At 59.3% G+C, this 27,712-nt stretch overlaps 3 protein-coding genes across 15 annotated transcripts; all 3 read right to left on the minus strand.

Moving 5' to 3' along the window:
* Positions 1 to 4,171: 4,171 nt before the first annotated feature.
* On the minus strand, positions 4,172 to 7,733 carry BCL7B (BAF chromatin remodeling complex subunit BCL7B). Of its 2 annotated transcripts, none has more exons than XM_042879662.1 (6): positions 7,627 to 7,733; positions 7,184 to 7,259; positions 6,980 to 7,076; positions 6,023 to 6,193; positions 5,733 to 5,812; positions 4,172 to 5,319 (listed from the first exon to the last, which is right to left on the minus strand). In XM_042879662.1, exons 1-6 carry the CDS (start codon positions 7,716 to 7,718, stop codon positions 5,227 to 5,229), a joined length of 609 nt encoding a protein of 202 aa, XP_042735596.1. In that variant the 5' UTR covers positions 7,719 to 7,733; the 3' UTR covers positions 4,172 to 5,226. The 2 variants fall into 2 exon arrangements, with proteins under 2 accessions (XP_042735596.1, XP_042735595.1); XM_042879661.1 differs by having other exon boundaries at positions 6,023 to 6,208.
* A 421-nt stretch (positions 7,734 to 8,154) lies between these two features.
* Positions 8,155 to 11,920, minus strand: TBL2 (transducin beta like 2). 2 transcript variants are annotated; one of them, XM_042880001.1, is made up of 5 exons: positions 11,842 to 11,920; positions 11,290 to 11,532; positions 10,040 to 10,166; positions 9,053 to 9,205; positions 8,155 to 8,689 (listed from the first exon to the last, which is right to left on the minus strand). In XM_042880001.1, the coding sequence occupies exons 2-5, from the start codon at positions 11,390 to 11,392 to the stop codon at positions 8,233 to 8,235; spliced, it is 840 nt and encodes a 279-aa protein (XP_042735935.1). In that variant the 5' UTR covers positions 11,393 to 11,532; positions 11,842 to 11,920; the 3' UTR covers positions 8,155 to 8,232. The 2 variants fall into 2 exon arrangements, with proteins under 2 accessions (XP_042735935.1, XP_042735936.1); XM_042880002.1 differs by lacking the exon at positions 11,842 to 11,920 and adding an exon at positions 11,533 to 11,733 and having other exon boundaries at positions 11,290 to 11,441.
* A 631-nt stretch (positions 11,921 to 12,551) lies between these two features.
* Positions 12,552 to 27,304, minus strand: MLXIPL (MLX interacting protein like). Of its 11 annotated transcripts, none has more exons than XM_042879858.1 (17): positions 26,999 to 27,304; positions 23,626 to 23,732; positions 23,372 to 23,454; positions 23,027 to 23,116; positions 22,315 to 22,359; positions 21,888 to 22,086; positions 21,471 to 21,551; positions 17,471 to 17,613; positions 16,810 to 16,949; positions 16,500 to 16,573; positions 15,997 to 16,137; positions 15,273 to 15,385; positions 14,997 to 15,149; positions 14,659 to 14,786; positions 14,201 to 14,324; positions 13,011 to 13,140; positions 12,552 to 12,815 (listed from the first exon to the last, which is right to left on the minus strand). In XM_042879858.1, the coding sequence occupies exons 1-17, from the start codon at positions 27,292 to 27,294 to the stop codon at positions 12,706 to 12,708; spliced, it is 2,157 nt and encodes a 718-aa protein (XP_042735792.1). In that variant the 5' UTR covers positions 27,295 to 27,304; the 3' UTR covers positions 12,552 to 12,705. The 11 variants fall into 11 exon arrangements, with proteins under 11 accessions (XP_042735792.1, XP_042735791.1, XP_042735789.1 ...); XM_042879857.1 differs by having other exon boundaries at positions 15,997 to 16,140; XM_042879855.1 differs by having other exon boundaries at positions 14,997 to 15,116; positions 15,966 to 16,140; positions 16,810 to 17,392.
* Positions 27,305 to 27,712: the final 408 nt, after the last annotated feature.

Genomic DNA, 27,712 nt, shown 5'->3' on the forward strand with positions numbered 1-27,712 from the left:
CGCCGCCTCCACAGCTTCGGACCGGCTGCCACGGTGCGGAGAGCCGCGCTGACGGCGTTGGCGTGTCTGGCAGGGTGCGGCATCGGTGGGTTGTGGAAGTACGGAGAAAACGCGGCCACTCCACTCCTTTAGTGCAAAAAACGAAGTGCCGCGATGCCCGAAGTTCTGCTGCAGTGGGGTTGGGCTTCTGGGATTGCAACCGAATCTCTCATAATCGCTGATGCTCCGCGTGCTGCACGCGGCTCAGCTCCCAGGAGAGCTAAAACTGCCCTAATATATAAATAGCACTCTAATTAAAGGAACCTCCCTGGAAAAAGGCGGGGAAGCAGTGGCAGCAGCGTCTTTCCTAACTCAGCCACCTTTATAGAAGCTAAACGACGATGTTGTGAATGGGAAAGGGGACTTTCATCTCGAGTCCGACCAGTTAAGCAAGATGAGGAAAACATGCCAGGAGCAGCCTGTGCCAATAGGGGCTCATCTGACCCGCTGGGAGCGACCCTGAGGGGGGCGTCTCCCTTGGGATTGGTTGCAGAAAAACCCGCTGTTAGAAAATGCTGTGCATCCCTAGCAGGAGCTGTAGAGCGCGTTTGACCGAAAGGGAGCGTGAGTGGATGGATCCCCCCGCCACAGCACCGCGTCTGCGTGGCAGTGAGGGGAGAATGTTGCGTTCTGCCCGGCAAACTGGTTGTATTGGAATGTTTAAATCCTGTGGGGGATGTTGCAGCGGGATATCAATGCGTTCCCAGTGCCACTGGTGCTCTGCGTGGTCACACGCTCTTCAGATGTTCCCGTGTATTTTTATTATGTGGTCACCTGGCAACGAATGGGCACATCTAGCCTCCTTCAGCGACCCTGCCTGCACTTCATCAGGGTTTGCGTTTCTGCGGCAGGATCCCCGTTAGGGGTGCACTGAACGGTCCTTCCACATTATGCACCGCTTTGTTCAGCTCTCCCTGAGTTCTGGATGAATGCAGCCACAGCCAGTGCTGTGCTGAGCGGACCAGGAGAGGTGCAGAAGACCCAGAAAACACCTCTGTGGTTCCAAACCATCTCCTAGCCAGTGCTGGTTGTCTTCAGGATAAACCTGAGCTACATCAAACTGTGCTCAGTCTGTGGAAATTAGCACGGGGTTCACACACTGTGTGTGTGACAGAGCTCAGCTCGCTGGGGTTTTCACACCAATCCCTTCTGTTTTCAGCATTCACTCCTTTCTCGAGATGGCCATGTTGTGTCTGCGTGCCAAGCTAGGTCCATGGCAAACAGCTGTGAGGTCAGCAGGGCTCAAGTGGTGTGGCCAGAGAGTCCAATGGAAAATGGCTGGGTTAGAGTTAGGGGTGAAACTTGGAGGTTGTGGTCAGAGTTAGGGTTAGGAGTTAGGGGTTAAGGGTAGTGTTGGGGTTAGTGTTAGGATGATTAGGGTTAGGGTTATTAGAGCTAGGGTTAAGGTTAGGGGTTAATGATCAGGGTTAGGGTTATCAGGGTTAGGATTGGGAGATGGGGTTAGGGTAAGGGCTAGGGGTTAGTGGTTAGGGTTTGGGTTAGGGTTAGGATTATTAGGGTTAGTGTTATTAGGGTTAGGGTTGAGGTCAGCCTTTAGTGATCAGTGTTCAGGTTAGAGTTAGGGTTACTAGATTTATGTTCAGGGGCTTAGGGTTGTTGTTAGGAGTTAGAGGTTTGGATTAGGGGTAAGAGTTAGGGTTAGGGGTATGCATTAGGGTTAGGATTAGGGTTAGAGTTGGTTGTTAGGGGTTAGGCTTTAGGGTTAGGGAGTTAGGGGTTGGGTTTGGATTAATAGGTGAGGGATTAGAGTTGGAGATAGGGGTTAGGGTTACGGTTTAGGGTGATGGGTAAGGGTATGGGTACGGTTAGCTTTAGGGGTTAGAGTTAATGGTTAGAGTTTGGATTGATGTTAGAATTAGGGTTATGGTTAGTGGTTAGGGTTAGTTTTTAGAATTTAGGGTTAGAATTAAGGTTAGGGATTAGGAGTTAGGTTTAGGGGTTAGGGTTATAGTTAGGGTTAGATTCAGGGGTTGATTTAGGCATTTAATTTAGAGTAGGAATTAGAGGTCAGGTTAGGGTTATTGGGAGGGTTAGGTTTAGAGGTTAGGGTTAGGGGTTAGGATTAGGGCTAGGGGTGAGGTTTAGGGTTAGGATTAGGCATAGGAGTCAGGTTTAGAGTAAGGATTAGGGCTAAGGGTGAGCCACACTAGGTATGCAGAGTGACTTTTAGTTGACACCTGAAGTGCATGAAAGCCTCAGAAAGGGGAAGCAGCAACCAGCCATTGCTGAGCACTGCGCTCACTGGGCATCAGAACTCAGAGGGCTTTTCTCAGCCTCAGGCTGATCTCTGATGAGATCTCGCTGCTCTCTGAAGAGGTTTCAGTAGGTACTGCAGTGCTGCTGATATCGTTACAGATGTTATTAGCACTGAAGGTGGAAAAGGAGAAGAAACGTTGCATCTTAACAAAGTCAGCTTCAAAAGTATTTTGCAATTCTCATTAAGAGGGATGGAAGCTCCTGGGCAATTTTGAATCTATTGGCTTCGGTTAGAGGAATATGGGCTCCCAGGAAATCTCATTTCAGTTGGTTGTGCTTCAAAGCATCCTGTCGACCCCACTCGGAGAGCTCCAAGCCATGATTGGAGGTTGAAGGCCCTTTACTATGCAGTGACCACTGGCGCCTGTGGCTGTGCTGGAGGAAAAGCCCCTTTTCTGGAGCTGCTGAGAACACGAGACTGAAGTTGGTCACTCCTGAAGATTTACAAAGCCAAGGCAGAAATGAAGTTGGCACTGAAATTATTGGAGGCTTCCCCCAGATGTTATCTGGGCCTGCAGTCATCATGAGCTGCTTGGTCCCCTGCAGCAAACCAGGATTCAGAGACGTGGAAAACAACGCAGTAAATGGTGCGATTCTTAGCACTACGCAGCCTGGCAGCTGCTCTGCTCTGTCACAGGTGCTCAGGATGTCGGTCTGAAGCAGAATCACAGAATCACAGAATGGCCAGGGCTGGAAGGGACCTCAAGGATCACGAATCTCCAACCCCCTGCCACACGCAGGGCCACCGACCTCCACATTTCATACCAGCCCAGGCCGCACAGGGCCCCATCCAACCTGGCCTTGAACACCTCCAGGGACGGGGCATCCACAGCCTCTCTGGGCAGCTGTTCCTCACCACTCTCTCTGTAAGGAACTTCCCCCTGACATCCAACCTCTATCTCCCCTCCCTCAACTAGCAGCACCCCTTCTGCATTCCCCTCCCCCAAATATTTTCCCATTATCCATAACTCCGAGATGGCTGTTCTCTAACCCACAGCTGCTGCCCCATCTGTCCATACTGAGCCTGAAAGGAGAAGTGATGAACCCCACGTGATGGTCACACAGAGGGAGCTGCACACCTTGGGCTTAGATTTATACATTCAATTTAATAAACTGGAAAATAAGAATCATTCTTTGCAATGCACAAAGACAAACCAAAGACTACCGCGAAGATACCTGTGGACATGTTGTGTTAATTAACCTAATCGAATGGACCCTCTCGCATAAGGTAAGGCTGAGGTGGGAAACCCAGGGCCTGGGGTGTGCAGACAGGCAGGGGTGCTCAGGGCGGCTCCCCCTGTGCAGCTCTTTGGGTCTGGACGGCTCCGTGTGCATCTGCCATCACACAGCTGTGCTCCGACATCTCGGCTGCATGCAGAGCTGCTCTGGGTGACCTGACAGCAGCAGCCTCTCCTGGCTTCTCAGAATGCTCAGGCACAGCTGTAGCTATGGAATAACGTCAGATTTCTGTCTCATCACGTTTAGCACAAGCACCGCACATTTTGCTACAGGACTATGGCTGTGTGTGACACCACTGGATTTAAGGGCAGCTCGCAGGGATGCAGCCTGGAGGAGCCCAGCTGCCCACGGTGAGGCCCTGCAGCCTCCACTCCCAGCCCAACCACGCCAGCAGGGTAACAGCACCAGCCCCGCGCGAGGCAAAGCCCCAAGGCCCCAGCCCACACCACACTGGGGAGCATCAGGCCCGGCTGGGAGCAGCCCACAGTGCTGGCACTGAGCTCAGGCTGGGAGCAGGGCACTTCTCCTTGGCTCAGCCTGGCGCTGCCCACCATCTGCTCCTGAGCCCCTACCCCAGCAGCACCTGTTGCCCGCACACCCTGCAGTCACTGAGCACTGTATTTCAAATAGTTTAATTTTAAAAATATTCTATTCAGTGCTAAAATATCTTTCCACTTCCACGCGCGGCCGCGCCTTCAGCTTCGCCAGGCTCGATCACAGATGGCGGGACATGCAGTGGCAGCGGGGGGGGCCCAGCGGGGTGCCGGTGCGGGGAGCAGGGAATGGGGGCACAGGAGGGCTCTCCAGGGGTTCCTGCACCCTCCTGTGTCCTGTCCAGAGGGGACGGGGCGTACCTGGGGAGCACGGTGGGCAGGAGAGGAGCAGGGTGCAGGACCAACTGGGACACGGCAGTGCCGGCAGCCCCGCTCCCTCCCAGCCCCACATCACTCCAGCCCCTGCCTGTCCTGCGAGGGCAGAAGCTTCTGTGAGGGCCTGGAGGCAGAGAAGCGGCAGGCACGGCTGATGTGTACAGTACCTGCCCTCCAAAATGGCAGCGCTTCTCTCTCTTCCAATGGCTTAGTAGCAGCTTATTGCACGGTGTCCCAGTGGCACGGAGGGCCACTGCCTTCATTCTCAGGGCGCTCCCCCCTCCCTCCTCTGCCCTTCGCACCTACAGCAGGAACGCCCCAGACTACGGTCACAAGGGAGAAGACACATCACTTTCTGCAGATGGGACATGGCTCTTCTGTTCCCAGCACGTGGGACAGGGTGGACAGTGGATCCAGAAGCAGGCAAACAGCATCTGCCAGCACGTTAGGGGTGATGGAGAGCGGGGCATCCCAAGGATCCCTCCCCCTGCGCATGCAGACCATGCACCAGAGACCCCACGCCACTACAGCACAGATCAGCAGGGAGAGTGGGAGCCAATAAATAGAGGCAAATTTGCAGGTACTGGTGGCAGCCCCATTCAGCTGGGCAAATCACTTGCAGGCTGCCTCTGTAGGGGCTGGTGGGAGGCTCCTGCCCCTGAGGGCAGGGCAGGCTGGATGGCGAGGCAGCAGGAGCACCCTGTCCCTTGGAAAGGGCAGGCCAGGGAAGCACCCCATTCCCCAGGGAAGGGCAGGCAGCTCTGCGAGGGTCTGGCGAAGGCTCTCCCCGGGGATGGGCAGGCTAGCTCTCCGAGGCTGTGTGGCACACAGAGTTCTGATCGGCACAAAATCTCTTCAGAGGCGGTGCACCAGAGTCCTCCTCCTCTTCAGTTACCTGCAAGAGCCAGAGGTCACCAGCCATGACAGGAGCTCAGCACGCCTACAAGGCCACGTGGAGCTGCTGGACAAGGCTGTGTGTCACCCTGTGGAGACAGCCTGGGCTCTCCTCTGTGAGTCAGGCTGCTAAACGAGCCCCTGGGCATCAAGAGAGAGAATCCACTCCAGCCCTGGAGCCAACTATGACCAATTTTTTAATCCACCTCCACATAGTTTCTGCACACAATGTATGCCCTAAAACCTGAACTGAACCACAACACAACTTGCCAGGAGGTCTGGGGAGCTCCTGGGGGCAGTTTCAGACTTTTTGATGTTTCTGCTATAATGAGAAATCAAAGAAAGGTGCCCAGGGGAAAGGACTAAGATGGGTGAACATGCATTTAGACATGGTTTCTATTCTCCCTTCCTTACCTGAGTCTCAAGGGGGACCGGCTCTTCTTTTGTAAGAGTGGGAGGCTCATCAGCAACTTCCGAGGAAGGCAGAGAGGGCTCTGGAAGTAAGAGAAAGTTAACATATGGCAGACTCAGGTGCAGCCTGCTGAGCCCTCAGGCAGAGGTGCCTCAGCCTTCCTGCCCCACAAGCCGCACAAAGGAGGCAGCTCTGTCCTGGACCCAGCAGCACCCTCCCTGGGCTCCCTGGTCCAGCTGGACGCCTCCCTCTCCCCAGCTAAGCAGCCATGCCCAGATATCATGGAGCTCACCTTCCAGAGTCTCCTGCCCCAGTGTGGGTGGCTGTGAATCATCCGTACGGAAGTCAGATGTGTGGGCAGGACTCATGGACTCACTCTGCTGGGGACTGGGGCTGGAGTTGGGGCTGCTGTCCACCTTGAGCTGGTAGACGTCTGACAGGGAGCTCTGGTTGCTGTTCTCATCTGCAGAAACAGCACCTAGTGAAGAAGAGTACCTTGACCCAGCAGCACAAGCAGCCAAGGGCAGCACTGAGAGCCAGGATCTCATGGAAAAGGAAGAGCACAGTGTTTAAGGTACAGAGGGTTCACAAAGTCACTGATCAGCAGCAAGAGCTTCCTAACGCAGCACTCCCCATTAGGATACAGCTGATGCGCAGGACAGTGCATGATTCTACCTGGGGATATGCAGAGGCTGAGCAGAGGAGAAGTGACCCTGAGCAATTCAGAAAAATAAACGCAGTGTGCAGGGGCAACACAAAGCTCTGCTCTGTCAGATCTCACACCTGCAGCTTGTGCAAGGCCACCGTGGACTCTCCCTACTGCACAGACATTCAAAAGGATGAGGCCTCTTACTTTGGTACCAGAGCTCTGTGCCTCTTCTGTGTGCAAGGTAGCAATCTAACGCCAGAGCAACACTCAACTTCTGTCCCAGAAGAGAAGGCAGCTCTGGTTTTCCTGGTAAAGTGTGGGCCAAACTGCAGATCTGCAACACTGACCTACGCCCTGCAGGTACTGGAAGTGTAATGCATAGCCTGATGCTCCTCAGACACACTGAGGGCTGAGCGGGGAGGCTTGGGACAGGTATATATCCATGTTCAGCTCAAGCAACCGGCCTGCGTGCTGCTCAGCTCTGCCACACACCGCCTGTGGGCTCACAGAGGCAGTCTGAGCAAATCAGAGCAAATCAGAGCAAATCAGAGGGGTGCACCTCATGTCCCTACACACCGCACTGCCGCGGGCTGCACTCACCTTGGAACTCGAGGAGCAGCGAGGAGTTGGCAGCCGAGTCAGCGGGGAAACCATTGGGCTCCCGTGCAACGCCGCCACTCGATTTGGATTTCTCTTTCTTGAGGAAAGGAAGGAAAGCAGAAAGGCGACGTTAGGGGTGGGTGGGACACAGCTCTCCGGCAGCAGCCGCGGAGCGCAGCAGGGTGAGGTCAGCACGGCACCCACCTCCTTGCTGTCGGCCACCGGCACCCACTTGAAGATCCGCAGCGAAGTGTCGCCCACTGTCACCCACTTCTTCTCCCTGCAGGCACGGCATCAGAGCGCGCCCGGCACCGCGGCGGCAGACCCCGCCCACACCTGACAGCCCCCGCCCGCAGCACAGGCAGCTCTGATAGGCCCAGGGAAACGCCCGTCCAAACCGCGGCCCCGCCCCGCCGCTCTGCCACCGCCCCTCCTTGTGATTGGTCCACCGGCCTGTCCGTCACCCGCCCTTCCGCTTCCCTCCCACACTCGCTAGCCGATTGGCCGCCGCCCCCCTAGCACCGCCCACCGCCGCATGCAGCGCTCTGATTGGGCACCCGCTCCCGGAGCGCTTCCACCGGCAGACGGGTGGTGAGGTGATTGGCTGCGGGCCGACAGGCCCCACCCCCCCGTGCCCCGCCTCTCACCATCTGCGGACGCGCTCGATGGCCGCCATCACTTTTTTGATGTCATCCTTGGCGCGGCTGCGGGTCTCGGCGCGCACCGAGCGGCCCGACATGGCGCCCGCAGCCCCGGCAGCCCCGGCTCCGCAGCACCCGCCGCCGTCCCCTGCGCATGCGCGCGCCCCGCCCACGCGCTGCGCGCAGCGTCACGGCGCACGACACGCCACGCCCGGGGGGAGGGAGGCGGGGGAGGGGCGCCCGCCGCGCGGAGAGCGCACTGCGCCTGCGCGGCACGCCCCGCCCGAAGCGCGCGAGGAGGAGGCGCGAAGGTGGGGCCAGCGTCCGCCATCTTGTGCGGGGCGGGGCTTAGCGCTGCCGCAGGGTTCTACTGCCGCTCCGCGCCGCCCCGCTCCCGGCAGCCGTGGGCCGGAGCCGCTCCTCGCAGCCTCGGCCCGTTCAGCGGTCCCGTGCCGGCTCCTCCCGCCCCGCCCCTCCCTCCGCCAGAGGAGCATGCGCCCTCCGTGCTGCCAGGGGCAGAAAACAGGCAGGGAAAGCCGTGAGCGCTCTTTTATTGCAATCTGTTCGCTGTTTTATCGGTCAAACCCAGCGCGCCGCTCCCGCACGGAGCCGCTATTGCTTCCTGCCGCAGATGGCAGCCAGCGCTTTCCTGGCACCAGCGATCTGCTGCTCCAGCCGCTCCCGGGTGGCTTTGGTGGTGGTTTTCCTCAGCATGGTCTCCATCTCCTCCACCACGGCGCGGAAGCCGGGGGTGTTGTGGAACACGCGGATGGCCCGGTCGCCGCAGGACGCCAGGAAGCGGCCGGTGGTGTCAAAAGCCAAGTCTGCTATGTGCTGTCCGTGAACGCCGACAAAGCGCTCCTCCTCCTCCCCTCGGCGCGTGTTGTACACGGCGATGGTCGTGCCGCAGGAGATGGCCGCCACGCGAGCGTCGGGGGACAGCGCGATGCGGCACGGCTCCGACACCTCGCACCTCCCGGTCAGCAGCAGGTACGGGTCCTGCTGCTTCTTGTATTCCACGTCTGTGTCCCAGAATTTCCACGTCCCATCCTTGGAAACGGTTGCCATCCTAAAGGCGGGACATAAACCGTAGGTGACTGCAAGGAAGTTGGGTCACACTTGTTCACTTTTCACTTCTGCAAAGCAGGAATCCTTTGCTTTGTGGACAGAGATTTGCAAAACATGAGCCTGGAAACGTGTGTACACTTGGGGTCATTGTCCCCCTCCCAGAGCAAAGAGGATGGTCAAACAACAGGAGGAAACCCATGGGGAGGATGAGGATGGACCAAAGCAGTCCCTGGACACCCAGGGAGGCCCCCGGGGCAGGAGTGGGCACAGGTTTGAGTATGGATGGGCAATTCAGGCACACAGGAAGGGGGTGAGCACACGTGTCCTCAGGGTACTCCTTCACACAGTGATATAGCACGCTTACCGCCTTGAGTCATTAGAGAAGGAGAAGGAATATACACCAGCAGTGTGGCCTTTCAGCTCAAAAGCCCTGGTCACTTCCCGGAAGTCTCCGCTCTTGCCAAAACACACTTCCCAAACCTTTACATCAGGAGTAAAGCCACATGATGCTACAAACCTGAATAAAATAAAAAACAGAGCCAGGCTCTTACAGACCACTGCTGTGGCTGGGTCATAGGGCCGGCTCTCAGCCACAGCACTGCAGAGCTCTCCCTCCTGCCTCTCGAGGGCTGCAGAGAACGTGCTCTGTGAATCAGTCCTAACCAGACACCTACATTCAAATCTTTGCTTTGGTCTGCTGGAAAAGAGTTTTCCAATTTTCACTGAAACCAGGCTGGTAAAGGGAACACTATGGAAGGCCACCGGGGGACAAGGCAACTCTACAACTTAACAGCCTTAAGAGAAACTCCTTAGTAAAAATTAAGAAACTTAAGTTCTCTGACCCACAGAGTCACTGCAACTGGTGCATAACAACTGTCCTGCTACAGCAACAGGTTAGAGACAGAGCCAAGAACAAGGTTTTCCTGATAAGTAACCTCTTGGTTGTAAAAATTCCAATTTTGTTATTAATATTTAGAAATTTAAAAACAACTGCTAGGAACATTACTCGCTTTGCACAAACAGTTTGCACTGGCCCAGCTCTGCCATCACTGCCAATGTTCTTTGCTCTCCTCAGTGCTTCAGGTGGTCAGCAGGAGCAGCAGTACTGAGACACTCCAACAAAGCACCAAATGTCTGAGACCACAGGTGGGAGTCAGCACTCCCAGAGAGACTCCTCCTGGGAGCAGGAATCATTAGAAAAACGTGGAACCCTCAGAAAATTGCATTACAGTGACAGCAAACTGCAGATGTTCTGAACTGATGATGTCCTCTGAGAAGGAGAGTGGTTCCTGGTTATTGTCATGGCTTCCCACTCAGCAGGAGCAGCCTGGAATACCTGCATGTTCCTCACCTCCCACAGGGTGACACAGCAGCATAGGCATTGTTCATCTGGTTAGTGTTAATGCTGGCAAGGACTTCACCCTTCGGGTTCCAGATCAGGATGGTGGTGTCACTGGAAGCTGTCATGATAAACTTTCCTGGAGAGCAGGGAGGGAAAAAAGGCAGAGATCAGGAGAGTTCCTAGGCCTAAAGCTGCCACAATCACCAACAGCTGTAACAGTCCTGAGCAGAGCAACCCGTCTGCATGAGAGCTGTCAAGAAAACAAAAAGCAGCACCAAAACATCAGTGCTTCTGTCCTGGCACAGAGTGAAAAGCCGTGGCAGCAGGCTCACCTCCTGGGTACGCGTTCAGTCAGGACTCAGCAGCTCACAGCTGCCAACCCAGAGACCCCCTGAGCTTCCCGCCCAGTATCTTTCAGATCCCACTTGCCGAGCTCAGTACTATGCTCAGGTAATGTGGCAGACTTGATCAAGTTGTATTTGAACCAGAAGAGGTATCTCAAGCTTTCAAGTCAGGGATCGTAGACTCGTAGCTGATTAGAAGTCACACTACTTTTGTCCCTGATTACTGGTGGTGTCAGCATTTTGGGTATTTGCTGGTTTCCACTTGCAGTGCTTCCCCTTGTTTGTCTCAGCATGGACACTGAGTTGCAAATTTACCTTCAAGCTACTTGTTACAGGGTTTCAATTTTCACTCTTGCAGCCAAACAAAGACCTCATTTAAAATTTTATGGGCTTTTCTCTTACAGAGTGGAACATGCATCCACCCACTGCCAACTGTTCACTGTCACACAGCTGAAGCATGAATCCACCAAGCCCTCTGCCATCAACATTCGCCCTCCTCAGGCTCTGTTCTAGGAGACACCAGAAGTCCAAGGTACATCCTATGCTCCTGAATCCCAGAACTCACTGGAGACATTTCTCACTGGCTAAAGCAAGACTGCCAAGCCAGAGAATAGCAATGCTCTCAGTACTGAGACCAGATCTCTTTTCAGCAGCGTTCCCAAAAGCCTAAAATAATACCTGTACAAATCAGGTAATTCTGAGCTTACACAGAAATTTCTCTCCTCCAATTATGTCTTCCAACTCACTTAGTAGTAAGCAAAGGCTAAAACATAAGAACCAGAAAAACAGAGAATCAAGCAGCCCTTGAGTAAATCAAGAACTCTTAACATTTTCAACCCAGCAGCTGTTGCTCAAAAAGGAAACCAAGGTGGATCCGGAGGGCTGCGGCAGGTGAGCAGCTCGCCATTGCCATACCTGTTTCTGCAACTCCTATGTTAATGACAGGAGCTTTGTGCTTCTTTGGGAAGTCCTCAGAAGAAGCAGTGAAGGTGAAGTTGCCATCGTCCTTCTTCGTCATTTTATAGACACGAATTGTCTCTCCATTTGCCAGCCAGACAATGATCGCCCTAAGTGGAAGGACGGTAACTGAGCCATTAAGCAGCAGGTTGCCACTGTCAGCCTAGCTACGGCAGGTGAGTTATCAGTCATTCGGGGCACCTGGAGGAAAGGTGACAGATCAGTTGTGTTTTATGAGGGCACCGAGCTTTCCCTGCGTTAGCTCAACCGCGGCACCGAATGGAAAGGAACACCTGAAAGCGACATCCCTTCCACTCTGCAGAGCCGCTTCACCAGCGCCAAGGAAAGCTTTCCACGCAGCCTTCCCAGCCCGCGGCCCTCGCAGCTCCCCGCGCACAGCCCTCGCACCGGGGCAGCGAGCACCGCGTTAACGTGGCGGGTCCCGCATCGGCGGCGCTGCCGATCCCCCACGGGACTTCCGCGAGGGGCGGGCGGGGTTCCCGGCACCACCTGCAGTCGGGGCTGAAGCGGACGAGCTCGGCGTGGTCCAGCTCCACGTTGGCCCGCAGGCAGCGGTGCTCGCGCGCCATGAAGTCGCGGGTGCTCCAGAGCCGCACGGTGCGATCGTCGGCGCAGGACGCCAGGTACTTGCCGCCGCCGCTGAAGTGCAGGCAGCTCACGGAACCGCTGTGGCCCTGCGGGGGAGCGGCGGTCAGGGGCGGCGGGGCGGAGGCGGGGGGCTCCGGCGGGGCGGCGCGGTACCTTGAGGGCGGCGGCCAGTAGGCGGTGCGTGAAGCTGTGCTGTCCCGGTTTCTCCTTGCGCGCCCGAACCGGCGGCTTCGTCCTCCGGGGGCCCTCGGGCCTGGCGGCGGAGGGGCCGTTCGCCCCGGCGCCTGCGGGGAGCGGGGCTCAGCGTGGGGCACGGGACGGAGGGGGAAAGGGAGCGGTACTCGTACTCACCCTCATCCCGCGGCGGGGCGGCGCGGCGCAGGGCGGCCGCCAGCAGCAGCAGCGCGAGGAACAGCCCCAGCCCCGCGCCCAGCGCCACCGCCTCCATCTTCCCGCCGCCACCTCAGCGCCGCCGGGCGGCGACACCCAGCGCGCGTGCGCCGAGCCGCGGCTCCGCCCCTCCATGTCGCGCCCCTCCCACCTGGCCCCGCCCACACCCCTGCTGGCCCCGCCCCGCTGGCCCCACGCGGCCGGAAGGAGGAGCGGTGCGCTGCGGACTTCCGAGGGCTTTATGGTGCGGACGCGGCCGGGTTCCGCGAGCGCTGCGTGGTGTTGCGGTGGCACTTCCCTCCCTCCCTTCCTCCCTCCCTCTCCCGAATTGTTCCGTTGTCTCTCGTCGGCGCTGCCCGGCCCGGTCCCTGGGCGCTAGGAGGGGCCGCCTCCGGCCGCGGCCCGCGCCGCCTGCTCGGGAACTCGGGCGGGATCGCTGAGGATGGAGGTGGAGATGCTCAGCTGCCGCAGGGAGCTCAGGATGGCTACGGGGAGACGCGGGGACGTCAGGACCCGGCCAGGGGCGGGTGGCAGCCCCCGGTCTCGCCGCAGTCATTTATGAGGGCACCGAGCTCATAAATGAGCAGCAGCGGTGGCAGCAGCGCCGAGGGACCGAGCGGTGCCTATGCCGGGGCCTCCGGCTTCCATCGGGAGCGGCGGGGCCGCACGGAGCCACGTACAGGGCCGAAGCGCCGGAAGGGAGCAGTGCTGCTCTAGCCAGGCCAGGGACGTCTGCGTGAGGCTCTCCATGCTGGTCGTGGACACCATGCCGTTGAAGGACTCGAAGAGGGGCCGGATAATGACACTGAACTGTTGAAGTGGTTAAAGATAAGCATCGTGATGGCTGTGGTGCCCTGTCTGGTGTGAACAGCCCTCTCCTGCCTGCAATGCAGCTGTGCTGGGTGCCCTGTGCAACTTGGTGGCCTCCAGGGTGGCAGCAGCCAGGAAGGGGCCCTCAAAGCCCCACCTGTTGCTCGCAGGCAAGGAACCACAGTGTGTGGGGAACCAGAGGCTGAAAGGCACAGCCCATGTTGCAGCCAGGGCTGCCCCAATGCAGGACAGCTCTTCTAAACAAGGCCTAGAGCCAGCTCCTGCCATGCCCTCTGCAGGTGCCTGAGAGCAGGGTGCAGCACCCAGCACGTGTGCTCCCTTGGGTGCACCCAATGCTGGGGGGTGGTGACTGTGTGTGCAGTAATCCCCAGCAGGTGCCTCCACCATACCCATATCCTGGAATCCTCTTCAGTACCCTCACTGTACTGTGGAAGGAACCCTATCTCCCAAAACCTGTGTCAGGGGCTGCTTGCTACTGTCTGTGCATGTTCTGCGTGTACCTCTACCGCCAGGCAATTTGCAGACCTCATGGTCTTTTCAGACTTGGCTACAATGTGTGTAATCCCCCTTCATAGAGAAGATGGCCCGGCCTTCTGACCTCCTTGGCAACCATTCCTTTTCCCCTTCATCCTTCCAACATGCAAAGATTTGTATCCAACTTAATCCCCATTCTCCAGGGTAAGCCATGGTGGCCACCCAGGTGAAACCATTATTTTCCTGGGTTTGTGTCTGATCCTTTCCCAGTCTCTAACAGATGGCTGCTGCATCTCAACACAAGCTATTGGGAGCAAATGCCTGCATGGCAATCCCAAGCTCAGATCTCTGGTGACTCCCCTGCTCCCCCAGGAGTGGCCATTTATTCCTACTCTGGTTGCTCTCTTGTAACAGGAGTTTCTTCTAAGCATCTGAGCATGTCTCCTCCACATGTTGCCCACAGAGCCTCTCAAGCAGGAGGGATCCCACATGGAGCTGGAGGGGAGAGTGGACCTGGTGTACAGTGGAAGGGGCAGTGAGAAGCCCATGTTGTCCCAAAGGATACGATCCAGAACTTCCAGTTGTGCAGTGTGGAGGAGCGCACATAGCTGTCAAACATGCTGCGCATCTGGTCGAAGCGCTGGCGCGTGATGGGCACCCCAGTGGCTGGCAGCTGCTCCTGGCACAGGCTGTGGAGCACAAACAGTGTTGTGGGGCCGCAGGTACAAGGCTGTGGGGCACACGGCAGCTGCCCCACACGGGAAGAGGACCCCAGTGTGCAGCAGGGCTCAGTAGCTCTGCACGTCTCAAGCAGACAGCATCTTGTTCTCAGGGCAGCACATCACACACAGCACCGCTTTTTGAGCATTGCCCCACGACAGGGAACACAGATAAACGCAGGATCTAGGCAGTGCTCAGAAGAGATGCTGCAGCCTGCTGCCCCTGGCACTGCCATCTGCCCTGCCTGGCTGTGCTGACGCAGGCAGCAGCTCCCTGCTGCCCCCCCAAGCCATGCCCCCCTACTTGATTGAGCTGTTGAGCTCCTCAATCTGCTCCCGCAGCCGCTGCGCCTCATCCTGGAGGGCCGCCCGCTCCTGCTGCAGTTTGCAGATGTACTCAGCAGTCTTCTGCAAGGTGGTGGCCTTGCTGACCTGCAGGGTGGCAAAGGTGGGATGGTGCAGGGAGCTCCTGGGGCAGGCAGGGTACAAGGGGCCACGTGCTCCTTTGCTGAGCCTTGGCACCGGGCAGCAGGCCCTAGGTACAATGTGTGCACGCCGGCGCAGCCACGGCCATGTCATCACCGAGCGATGTCCCGCATACCTGCATGCCCAGCGCCAGCCCGTGCAGTGCTGTGTGCTCACCTTAATGCTGGGCTGGGCACTCAGCGTGCTCACCAGGCTGTGCAGTGTGTCAAAGCCCAGCTTGATGTTGAAACGTCTCTTCTGCTCAGCAGAGATGTGTGTGATGCGCCGGCTCTCCATCTGCAGGCAGCAGAGATGGCCTTGGGCCTCTCCCTGCATTGGAGACAGGCTGGCCCCAAGCATGCATCAAGGGTGGGGATGAATGTGGGGTCAGCGGGAAGGGGGTGCACAAGGAGAAGCTGCCCCTGTAAAAGGCAACACTTGCTCCCATCATACCTTGCTGGAGTCGGGTCTGCCCCGACGGGATGGTGGGTGGTGCAGGGAGGTGGTGGTACCGGGTGGTGGAGCAGCTCCTGGGGACACCTGGCCAGGCTTGGGCCAGTCACTGCCTGGGGGATGAGAGGGGGTGCACTGAGGAGAGTGCGAGCACTGCAGTACTGCCCTGGCTCGGGGGCAGTCAACCCCTCAGTGATGGCCCCGTGTCTGACCACGTCTTGTTGCCCCATCTCATCCCAAATCACTTTCATTTTTACAACAAATGGAAGCGTTTGTGACATGACATTTTAAATTTCCAGCAGAGTGGAAACCACCTGGAGAGAGTCCTGAGGGCTGTGGTTTACAGCACTCAACTGGAAGTGGAAATGAGCAGGGAGCTTCCTGCCCCAGTCTGGTTTCTGTGGGTGAAAGCAGGGTGCTTCCGGCCTTAAAACCAAGCTCTGGTTTTCAAAACCACATTCTGACACTTGCTACATTTTGTCTTTTCCTGTTTACGGTTTTGCCCCCCAGAGAAGGAGCCAGACGAAAGGTCGGCACCCTCCCCAGCAGAATGAAATCATTGCCATTCAGGTGGTTAATTAAAAGCAGTAGCAATAAAAAATAAATTGAGCTTTCTCAGGAAAAAAACCAACAACTGTGTTTGGTTCAAGCTCCCTGCAGGATATGGGGCATCCTGCAGGCACCCAGACTCACCACACACCGGTGTTGGGGAGAGCCGCTCTACCTTGGGGACCCGCAGCTGCCCTGGTGCAGCACCTGCCTGCATCACAGGCACCTCCTGCGAAGGGCTGGAGCCAGGAGACAGCACTGAGCTCAGCTGGGCCATTCTGGGCAGGAAGACAGCAGGAACATCGGGGACTCCGCTCTGCTGCAGAGAGAAGACAGGAAAGCAGGAAGGAGATTGGGGTCAGCGCTCCATGTGTGGCAGGTTTACAGAGCCCCTTTGGTTACTCAAAACCCACAGTGGGACTGGGGAGGGAGCCCCACAGGGCCCTAAGGTGAGGTCTGTCCCTGCTCTGCCAGTTCTCTAACTGGGGCTGACTCCCACCCGGCCTCACTCTGAGCCCCCCAGCACCCTGGCCACAAGCCCCATGTGCATCAAACTCTGTTCTGCAAAGAGCTTCACACAGTGCTGCTTTCTCTCCACTCTCCTCATTCCTCAGCAACAGGAAGGCAATTCCCAGCCAAAAGGAGCAGTCCCCGACCTGGAGATAGGTGGGTGCTTACCGGAGAGGCTGGGGACGCAGGCGTGAGTGCGGGGCCGTGCACTTGTGGGGCATCGAAGGCTGGCTCCTGCTTGGCTGCGAGAAGTCAGAGAGCAGAAGAGCACTTCTGCATCAGGCTGTCAGTGCTTTGGTGACATTTTCCTGCCCCATGGCGGTGCCAGCCCTGAGCACCAGCCCATCTGTCCATCTGCCCCGGGGAAGGCTGTGACAGCTGCAGGAAGCAGCCCACCTCTCCCAGCACCCCCGAGCACCCCTGCTTACCTCCAGATCACCCCATCACTGCCACCCTCGATTCCCCAGCTGCCTCTCACCTGTGGCCAGCAGCTGAGTCAGGCAGGCGTTGGACACTGTCAGCTGTGTAGTCACAGGGGGACCCGGCCTCTTTGCCTTGGTGCTGCCGGCCTTCATCTTCGGCCGCTCGCCTGGGGTCGGCCCTTTTGGGGTAGCAAACCTGGGCCCAGGTGGCGCGGCGGGGGGCAGGTGCTGGGGTGCGGCTGGGCTGGGGTACCCTAGGGGCACCACGTCCATGGCGTAGCCCAGGCCCGGGGTGTGCTGGGCAAAGCACGGTGCGGACAGCGGGGATGCAGGGTGGGCGAGGAGCGAGGGGCTGGGCAAGGTGGTGAAGGGGAACTTGGAGTGGGGTGCGGAGGCAGGGGAAAACGGTGGCTGTGAGCCCAGTAATGGTGCGCCAGGGGCCTGGCTGGGGGCGGTGTAAGGGAGGCCGAGTGGCTCTGTGCCGAGGCACTTGCTGGGGAAACCATACTGCAGCAAGGGCTTGGGTTTGAGCTGGGGGCTGAGGCAGCCAGGCACAGCGGTGAGGGGCTCGGGGGCCAGCGGCGGCTGCTCAGGGCCAAAGAAGGCACCGTGGAGGCTGAGCTGGGTGGCGTCACCGGGCTGTGGGGGACACGGCTGTGTCAGGAGGGGTGGCTCAGGCACCGGTGGCCATGGGTCACGGGCCAGGGTCCCGCTCACCTGGAGGAGAGGGCTGAGTGGGAGCGGGGCATCAGGGTTGGCGGGCACAGTTCCTCCACTGCCATAGAGAGGCTCAAAGCAGGGCGGCTCCTGATAGCCCAGTGGCATCTGCGCAGGCAGCGGCCGATGGCTGATGAAAATATCTGCGGGGTGAAGCAGAGAGATGGTGATGGGTGGTGGGGGCCTGGGGAGTGCTTCTGCCCCTGGAGAGGGGGATGCAAGGTTGGGGCACGCTGGAGGGAGCCGCATGCTGTATCCAGGACTGGCAGGGATTTGCTGGCCTCACATTCACCTGGCAGAGCTGGATCAGCTCCTGGCTTTGCGGGCAGATTTGGTGTTCTGGTTGTGAAACATCAGAGCTTCACATGGTGGGAGGGAAGAGGCAGCTCACGCGCTCAGCCCAGCCTTGCCATGCACACTGGGACAGGAAAACCCGCCCAGGAACACCACCCAGGGGTGGAGACCCCATCCCCAACACCCAGCTGAGACCGCATCTCAGGGGTCTGGGCTCTCCCTGCACCCCCACAGCCAGCCCTGAGCAGCGCAGAAACTGAGCCCCTGTGCTGTGGGGCAGTGGCAGAGCTGGCTTTGGGCAGATGTGGGGCAGCCCTGTGGGTCGCACTGTCCTGGAGCCGCAGGGGACGGTCCCACTGGAGTTGGGGCAAGCGTTTGCCTCCCAGCCCCAGTGCTGCAGTGCGTGCTGCCTGTGGCTAACCACATCCCATGGCCTTCCCGAAGCTGAGCCCCGTGACCCAGCCACGACTCCCTCTCCCTTCCTGTCTCCTTCCCACAGCCCTGATGCTTCCGCAGGCCCAGACGCCGTGGCACGGAGCGCTGCCTGCTGCCTGGGGCATCACCTCCCCACTGGAACACGCTTTGCAGGCACATCACCCCACACAGCTCTGCTCAGTGACGGGGCCCGCCAGCACCATGCCAGTGCAGTTTCACTGCCACCAGGAGAAGGTGAAGGTGACTGGGGAGGATGGGGCTGCTGGCCACGCATTTCCCTGTAAGATAGAGTGGGAGTGATAGGTGGATTTGCAGGCAGCCGCCTGACAGCCTCTGGCACGGGGTCTACATCCAAGCAGCTCTCCAGCTCATGAGCATTCACACCTCCGTTGTGCGTGCTCCAGTGCAAGCTCAGGCCCTCACTGCCCTGAGCCCATCTGGGCTGCTCCTGCCCATCCAATATGCCCCTGGTGCCAACCGTGCTGCAGGGGCTCCTCCAGGCTCTGGCATAGGCTCCCATGCCCGGAGTGTCCTGGCTGGGACAGCCAAAGCCTCTGGACCTGACAACTTTTTGAATCTACACCTGAGGAACAAATGCTCCTCCAGAGGGAAATGCCGTGACCATCCCAGCAGTGCCACACAGCATGCTGCACCTGCCCTGCTCAGCCCTGACACGGCCCCTTCCCTTCCGCCCTGCACACAGCAGCTGCAGCCCATGTGCCCTGGCTGGGAATGGTGTTCAGCTGCACACCCCTCACAGGGGCGGGCAGCAGCACTGCCACCCTCCTTCTTCCAGCCCACGGCTACAGGCAGTCGGCTGTATGCAGTGCTGCCAAGCACTCCCATGCTCGTAATGGCCTCCAAGGCACTCAGAGCCTCCCAGCTCCACTGTCCTCCAGGGCAGCAGTTCATCCTCCTCCTCAGAGCGGAATTCTGCCTGGTCCCAGTCCCACCCAGGCTGGGGCTGGGACACAGCGAACACTCAGAGCAGCACAGAGCCACAGCTGCCCTCCAGGGGCACAGCCAGGCATGGTTGCAGCCCAATGGGGTGCAGCACCTGGCCCCACACTGCCCCCAGCCCTCATCTGTGCCCATGCTGTGCCATCTCCTGCTGCCAGCACTGAAGCTATGCATGCATTTAAGGCGTTTCTGATGGCCAGCTCTGCAGATTCGATTCCTCTTGTTTTGCTTGCTGTGCTGCCACAGTGGGTGGTGGATGCTGCCTGGCACAACAGGTGGCAGCCCCCTGCCCTCCACCTCACCCATCCCTTCCCCACCCTGCAGCTCTCACCTATGCTTCTCTCTGCTCACTCTGCCCAGACCTGCTGCCAAGCTATGCAGTGCGGCCAGAGCATGATGCCACCTGGGGGATGAGAGCCCATGCGGTCAGCACACCATGCCTTCAGCATTCTGCTCCAATACCAGGCTGCTCTCCAAAGAGACCCCTGTTGCAGAGCCTGCTCCCAAGGCTGGGACACTCCATTGCTGGCCCTTGGCTCTGGGAGAGCACGGCAGTGCCATGGGGTCATGCCACCCCAACAGCCTGACCCCAGGGCCCCAGTGCAGGTCCTACCTGTAGCGCAGTGCCAGCAGCACTCAGGCACTGGGCTGGGCTGCTCCCTCGCTTCTGCCATTAGGACTTCTCCATCCGCCCCACACTGTGCTCTGGCACCCACTGAGGACACGACGTGGTTCCTCATTTAGGGATTGGCTTGTGCTTGCTGACTGACAGGCACCGAGCTCAGTGACGGTCCCCAGACACAGAATGGCCCCGTGACCCTACAGGAGCCCTGAGCCCCCACTCTGCCCTGCTGGCCTTGTTTGTGAGGCACAGACCCAGGCCCTGTGTACAGTGCCAGCAAAAGTGGCCACGAGGGCATCACTCAGGGCTGGGGGCATTTCAGCTCTGGCACGCAGCGCCCAGAGTTTGGCAGCAGCCCTCTTCCTGAAAGGGGCTCTTCATCCTCTCACCCCACAGTCCTGTGGCCAAAGCTGCAACCCTGCACAACCCACACTTCCACTGTGATCGTGCATCACAGTGCCGGGGCTTTATCCCAGGCAGCACCCTGGGGAAAATGCACATAGAAATACATTGCTTTGGATGGGCACCACGGTGCCATGTGCCATTCCCAGGCTGTGCCACGCTGTTCTCACACCAGCAGCACGAGGGAACGTTGCCCATGGACAGAGGTACTGGGTCTGCGTCACTGTCAGGAGGTGCTGCTTCAGGGGTCAGCACAGCCTTCTGGCACCACACAGCATATGCGAGGGGAAGGACACTTCTCAGGTGTCATTCTGACCCCTTTGAGGTTTGCTTGTGGCTCAGCCCAAAGGGCTGTGTGGGGGCAAGAAGTTGTGAGGGCTGAGCCCTGGGCTTCCCACCTTGGCACAGCAGCCTGCCCCATGGCTGCCCTGCTCCCCATCAGCATCTGGTCTTGCATCAGCCGGCGGCTGTGTGGTGCAAGGGCCTGTGCTTCCTCCAGCAGAGGGAAGTGGGAGGTGGAGGCGGCTGCAGCACGGCAGGAGCCTTGGGCAGGCTGTGTGCAGGGCATGGACGTGTTCCGAGGGCTCCCAAGGCCTGGTGCTGCCTGAGGCCACTTGTGGGGTCCCACCCTGCAAAGTCTGCCCATGCCACCAGCTCCAGCGCGTCTGAGGTATCCGATGTGGCACCACACCAGCAGTGCCCGGCCCTGGCACAGCCGTGGGTACACTGCACAGCGCACACGTGACAAGGACACATCCTGACTGACTCTGCAGCGCTCACGGACACCGCACTGCTCCAGCAGTGTCCTGTGTCACAGGCAGGTCCTGGTGGTAGCACTGTGGGAGGAGGTGCCGCCAGGATGGCCTGCCTGTCCCCTGCTTGCCCCTCTGCCTGTCCTGGATACCAGTGCCACTTGGTTTTCAAGGCCAACCTGGCAGGGACCGTGACCCGTCCTCAGAGGATGTAGCACAGCCCATCGTGGGGTCTCAGCAGCTCTGCACAGGGCCTCCAGCAAGAGTGCAGTGAGGAGAGGAACAGTGTCAGAGAACCTGAGTTTCCTCCATCTGTGGGGATAGCTGTCCTCTGTCTGCAGCCAAGCCCAGGTAGCTTCATATTCCTATGTGACCTTCTGCTTGCAGAAGCCCCTTTCCATGGCTCCCAGCCCCTTCCCATCCCTCTGCTTTGATCAAGACAGCAGACGTGCTTTCTGGCTCCCCAGCAGCACCTGCTGTTGTCAGGCCAGCTCAGCTCTGTGTTGGGCTGCAAGGTGTGCAGGCTGGCTCTTACCTGATATCTCCATGGTATCATCCAAGCTGGGCTGCAGAGGTGCCAGGTCTGGCTGGATCATGTCAGCATTCCCGATATATGCTGGAAGAAGACAGAGCTGCAGTGTTAGGGTGCTGCATTCCCAGCTCCCCACCTCAGGGCTGGCACTGCTGACCTCACCAACAGCCATCCTAGTACCCAGCCTCACCCTGCATGGCTGCACTCTGCCCCACAGCACAGGGACTCAACCTCTGAAGATATCCCATTCCCACCATTCTGCCCAACAGCACTCTGAGGCCTCATTCAGGGCCCAGAAACCTCTGGGCAAGGCTGCAGCTTTTGGAGCGAAGCCAAGAGGCAGCAACGTGCCATGAGTAAGCTGTTTGCCTGCTCCTCCTCCTCCTCCAGCAAGAGCGTAGCCCCATAGGGGTCACCTACCATCCTCAGGGAGCTCCTGGTGGGCGCTGGGCATCTGTGTCATGGTGAAGAGGGTGTCAGAGATGTCCGAGAGGAATGTGTCCAAGTCAAAGTGCTGCCTACCCCCCGGCTCCTCCTCCTCGTCCCCCAGCAGCATGGGCACCACGTTGCAGAAGAGCTGGTTGCACCATTTCTCCGTTGGTCTCCAGGCATCCTCGTCCTGCATGAGATGGTGCAAAGGAGCCAGTGGGCACTTCTTGCAGGCAGCCTGAGGCCTCCAGGTTGGCTCGCTGGTGCTCATAAAGAGCTATTCAGCACCCCGATGCCTCCCACAGCCATTGGGGTCATCACCAACAACAGCTTTCACCTGCCCTTCTCCCAGGCTGCCTGGTGCAGGGATGTGCACCACATCCCACTGTCCCTGCCGGCGCTTCCCCAGCAGACTCACCTGCTTCGGGCTGGAGAGCTCTCCCTCCCGGCTGGACTTTCGGAGCTGGAAGGAGAAGAAAGCCTGGATCGGCCCCCAGCAGGGATGGGCACAGGGCAGAGCTGGGCAGGGTGAGGGAGCAGCAGGCCATGTCCTCCGGCCCTCGGTCACCTCCTGGCAGCCTGCAGGACCGCGCTGCCTGCTCAGGCTCTGGCCCGGGCTGCCACCGCTTCACATCTGCCCTCAATGCTAAGTGCAGCAGTGCAGGGCTGCGCCCCAGCCTTTTCAAGATGAGCGAGGAGGAGGCTGGCACTGCGCTCCACCCCGTGTGGCGGGCAGCCAAAGCTGGTGCCACCTAAACCACCACTAGATTATCACGGCCAAGAGTGACACCGGGGTGACACCGGGACACCAGGCCTTGTTACACGTGCTGCCTGGCTGAGCTGCGGCTGCCAGCGAATCCCAGCCCAGCTCGGGCCCTGCAGCGAGTGCTGCTCATCTCACTGCATCACGTGCACTGCAGGTGCGCTGCCAAGCCCAGCCTTGGCTGAGCAGCACACCGGGCAGAGCCAGCCCGATCCGGGCTGCCAGAGCGCGCTGCAGCACTGCGCATGGCCGGGGACGGGGCCACCAAAACCCAGCCATCATCACCATGGGGAGAGCCATCAGCTCCATTTTGGGCATGCCAAGGTACTGCACCGCCGCCAGGAGCAGCAGGCGCACAGCCACTCACCCGCTTCTTGTAGTAGGTCCTCCACTTGTGGTACTCCCTCATCACCACCTCGATGCGCCGTTTCCAGTAGTTGCCCTCCAGCACCACAGCCTGCAGGGGCAATATTGGGGCTCACGGCCATAAGGCACCCCGGGGCCGACCCCCGGTCCCAGCCCTGCACCCACAGCCAGCCCATGCCTGCCCCCGGCACCCTGATGTGTCCTCAGGACACATCACCAACACCTTCTCCCTCAAACTGCACGAACACAGCAAGCGAGGATGGGAGTTTCTGCGATGTCCTCAGCTCCTCGCTGTGCCCTCCGCACCCACTCCCAGCCCCAGGTGCCATGAGAGCCCATACTCTACCTCTGGTTTGCGGTGCTCATCAGCTTCTGACCCCTCCAGGGGGGTGATGAAACCACACACAGGGTTCTTCCTCTGCTCCACATCTGCTCAGGGGAAAACACAGTTGGCTTCGTCCGCAGCTCCCTCCCTGTGCAGGGGAGGGTACCCGTGTGTCTGGGTGCTGGTATGGTGGGCTGCCTGCAGGGCTGGGCACCCGCTGTGCCATTGCAGGGTAGCCAGGTGCTCAGCAGGAGAGGCTCCGGCCCTGTACTCACACTGGATGTACCACGCTCTCCAGATGGCATTGTTGAGGCGGATTTTATCCCGGCAAAGCAGCCGCTGCCCCTTGAAATTCTTCCACTTTGGTGACACCAGCTTCCCACTGCAACATCGAGGAGAGGAGGAGCTGAAGGGGACCATGATGGCACCCCTGGCACAACCCCAGTCTGGGAGCCTTGCTGATCCTGCAAGGCCTCCAGCGCCCCTGGGATCACAGCACGGCACACAGAGGCACTGATTGCCCAAGTCTGCAGATGTGGCTCCAAGGTGGGAATCCCCAGCTGCGGGATTCCTGACCTTCCCCAGGTGATGCTGGCTGCTCCCACGGCTGTACCAAAGCTGCTTCTGATGGGCAGCATCCGCACATGGAGCGCTGTGCATGCACTCCTCCCCAGTCAAAAGGTTGTCCCTTAATGTTCTCTGTGCTGCTCTGGATCCCACTGACCCCTGTGCATGCAGGGAGGAGATGAGGTCACGGCTGGGCTTGGTAGGTGTGCTGTACCCCACGCAACATCTCTGGAGCACTCAGCAGGTGACAGCAGGGTGTCCTCAGGGAGCTCAGCACTGCTATTGCTCGGCCCCATCTCTGCAGTGCTTCTGTCAGGGCTCCCCCACTGCTGCTTCCAAGACCCCGGGGCCTCCTGTCCCTCAGCTCTGTGGAGCAAAGTAGCTTACATGGCCGCTCTTCCTGCTACAGGCAGATACTGAGCAGAGACCCCTCAGGTCCCCCAATTGCTGACGTAGGAACACATCCGGGGGCCAGAGCTCTTGCCCGCAGGAAGGGCAGGGAGAGATGCAGATGTGGTTCTGTGCTCAGTCCTGGGGCCCAGGAAGGACCCTGTCCCCACCACTCTGGCCTGCAGAGGGTTAAGGCTCTATCTCTGCACTGGCCACTCTGCTATCAGCAGGGATTTTGAACTTTCCCCATGGCACAAAACAAACAGCATAGCATTGCCAAGCAGAGGAGCCAATGGAAAGGACGGCTTTCCCCAGCACGTGGCCAGCTCCTGCTGGTCAAGGCTACCAGCCACACTCCTCTCTGGTGCTGCCCACGCCACCCACTGGCTTAAAGGAGCAGCTCCAGCCCACAGCCCCGGCCCTGCACTGCAGCAGGGTGCATGGCCCTGCGTGGGGCTGGTGGGGCTGCAGTGTGCTGCGGGACCTGGGGACGGGGGGAGATGCCTCTGGGCCTTGCCACAGCCTGCTTTCTTTCTCCCATTATTGAGAATCTCTCCCTTCTGTTTTGGAGCTTATCAGGCTGATCTTTGCACACTGGTTTGCCTTGAAGGAGGCCCCACCCTTTACTGAAGTTCTGCCCAGAGGAGATGGATGTGAACGCTGCACTGAGCCACAAGAGGATTGGGATGCGGCAGCACCTTGGCCCAGCACAGGTGTCCTGCTGCCCTGCAGGGATGGGATCACGAGCCCCACCACCGGCTGTGGCACACAGAGCTCAGTCTGTGCCCAGCCCTGGCTCTGCAGCCAGCAGCTCCTGTCTGCTCCGTGACGCACTCAGCCTGCCCAGAAGTTCAAGTGTTGCTGCCCCTGCGGTGCGGTAAAATGAGTATTTTGCTCCCTGTCCATGCCAAGAGGAGGGGGAAGGAATGAGTTGGTGCATGAAGGAAACGGGCTGCAGCAGGGGAGAGGGCCAAGGGACAGCCCTCCTTGCTGACGTGAGCCCCCCTGGCCCTCCCACCACATGGAGCAGCAGGTAGCAGCAGCAGAGCCCCTCCTTGTTCTGTGGCAGGAGAGACAGCGCCAGTCCGGGTAGGCAGAAAAGTGACCATTTCTCAGTCCTTAGCCTCCAGAGGAGGCAGAACCTCAGCTCTGATTGGTATGACTCTCTTCTTAGGGTACTGGAGAGCTGCAGAACATGATGTCTGTGAGATGGAGAGGGGTAGCATGGAAGGACAGAAAGGCATCCATGAAAGGGAAGAACCAAGGGTGAATTTGGGTACAACCCAGAGGCAAAATTTCCCTGGCTGGATTCCACTACTCACAGCTACTCTTAATCCAGGGCCAACCAAAATCTGCTCCCGTGGATGCTGAACAATGCAGCCAGGAGATATTGCTGATGTTCCAGGCTCTGGGATGGCCAATAAGGGTGCCATTAACACTTTGTAGCTGTTGTGAATCCTCCTCGCCAAGGGCTGCCATTACCTTCAGCTACGGCTTGGCACGGTGATGGCCCTGGGGCTGTCATGCTCAGTGCAGGAGGGAAAAGAAGACCAGGAGGGGCCAGAAGACACCTGAAGGGATGGAGCCATGTCTGCAGCATGAGCTCTGGACAGCATACAGCTCCTGTCTGCTCCACCCCCAGCCACGTGTACCTGCCCCCCTCCTTTCTGCCCCAGAAGCTCTGGAGCTCAGAGTGCACATGAAGGCAATGCAGGCATCTCCAGCCCCATGCAGCAAGTAGGGCAGCTGTGGGGCTGCGACAGAAAAGGGAAGTGGGGCTACCCTGTGCATCAGTGCCACCCATACGTGGCACCCAGGGTGACTCAGCTGGGGACATCTTGGCTGTCACGCCAATGACAACAGTGAACATGGGCTGCATCACCCAGTTCCTGCAGAGCTCTGCTCTCACCAGCTCCTGAGAGTGACCTCACCATGCACCACGCCAGAGATGCAACTGAAAGTGAGACCTGGTGTGGGACCAGGAGATGGGCAGAACTTCCTGTTTTGCTCAGGCTTTGTTTTCCACAAGGCATCAATAGCAGATTGCCATCCCAGGTTTTCACTGGGACTTTTTGGGAAAGCTGTACCAACAGTTTTGCTGTAAGGTTCGGAGTGTGCTCAGGGGTCTTGGTGAAAGAGGGGATGTGGTCCAAGGTCACGGGCCCAGGCACTAATATGCAAGGAACAGGAGCTTGCTGTCACCAAGATGTGGGATGGCAGGTCTCTGTCCCCATGGGCCTGGGTGATGTGTGTGGCCAGAGGAACGCACAGTCACTCATCTGACTTCGCTGGAGAAAAGGGGAGAAGCTTTCGGGAGGCCCTGGGCAAAGCACTGTGCAGCCATCCTGTCCAGAGCACTGGAGCAACATGACAAGTGGGTACAGCTTTGGGATGGCCGGCCAAAGGCCGAGAGCTGCAGGAGGTGACGACAGCTCTCCTGGAGGACAGCGGGTAAGATGTGCCAAGACAGGAAGAAGTCCCCAGCTGCTCCATGACAGCTGCCCCAGCACCAGCTCCTTCCCCCCGAAAACTCCCAGGACGGCATTTTGTGAGCAGACATCACATCACAGCCCAACAGAAGAGCAGACGGGACACCATCCATCGGTTCGCACTTAGCAATCAGCAACGGGGCGATCAGCAGCGCCGGGGCCTCCAAAGAGCCGGGGATCAGCGAGTCGCCCTGGGACTCACCTGTACTCCAGGCTCATGCACTCGAAGAGCCGCGTCAGGGTCGGGTCAATGCTCCGCGGATCGGCGGCCGAGGGCTCTGCGCGGCGCTGACGCCGGTGGGGCAGCGCGTCGCGGTGCGGGGATGACACCATGAAGTGGCCGCTATGGATGACCTGCGAGGGGTTCTGCGGCCCGGCGCCGGGCCCCGCACCGCCCGCGGTCGCGTCCTCGGAATCGGAGTCAAAGTCGGAGTCGGGGCACGGTCCGACCGGGGGCTGCGCGAAGGGGCTCGGCAGCCCCAGCTGAGCCCGAGCCATCGCCCGGCGCCGTCACGAGCCCTCGGTCCGCGTGCCGGCAGCGTCCAACCCGCGGCACCGCGCGCCCCTCCGGCCCCCGGCACGGCCGCACGGCCAACGCGCTCCCGAGCTGCGGCTCACCGCACTTCGCCCGCCGGCACCGCCAGCCACGCGGTGAGGCCCGGCCCGGCTGCGCAGGCGCTCCTGGCGCTGAGCCGCACTTATAGCGGCGCGCTGATCCCGCCCACGGCCGCCGTTCGTGGCTGCGGGCTCCGCGGCGCGGCTCGCCTTCCCTTCCCTTCCCTCGGCCCGGCGCCCGGCCCACCGCTCGCTGGCGGTCGGTTGTGTTTACCCGGAGCTGATGGGGTGCCGGCAGGGAGAGCAGCGCGGTGTTTACCCAGCGCCTCTGCCCTCGTGCGTCTCCCTGCACTTCCGAGGG

This window comes from Lagopus leucura, unplaced genomic scaffold (genome assembly GCF_019238085.1).
Source record: "Lagopus leucura isolate 7727_CA_CO unplaced genomic scaffold, USGS_WTPT01 Super-Scaffold_100024, whole genome shotgun sequence".
NCBI classification, from domain to species: domain Eukaryota; kingdom Metazoa; phylum Chordata; class Aves; order Galliformes; family Phasianidae; genus Lagopus; species Lagopus leucura.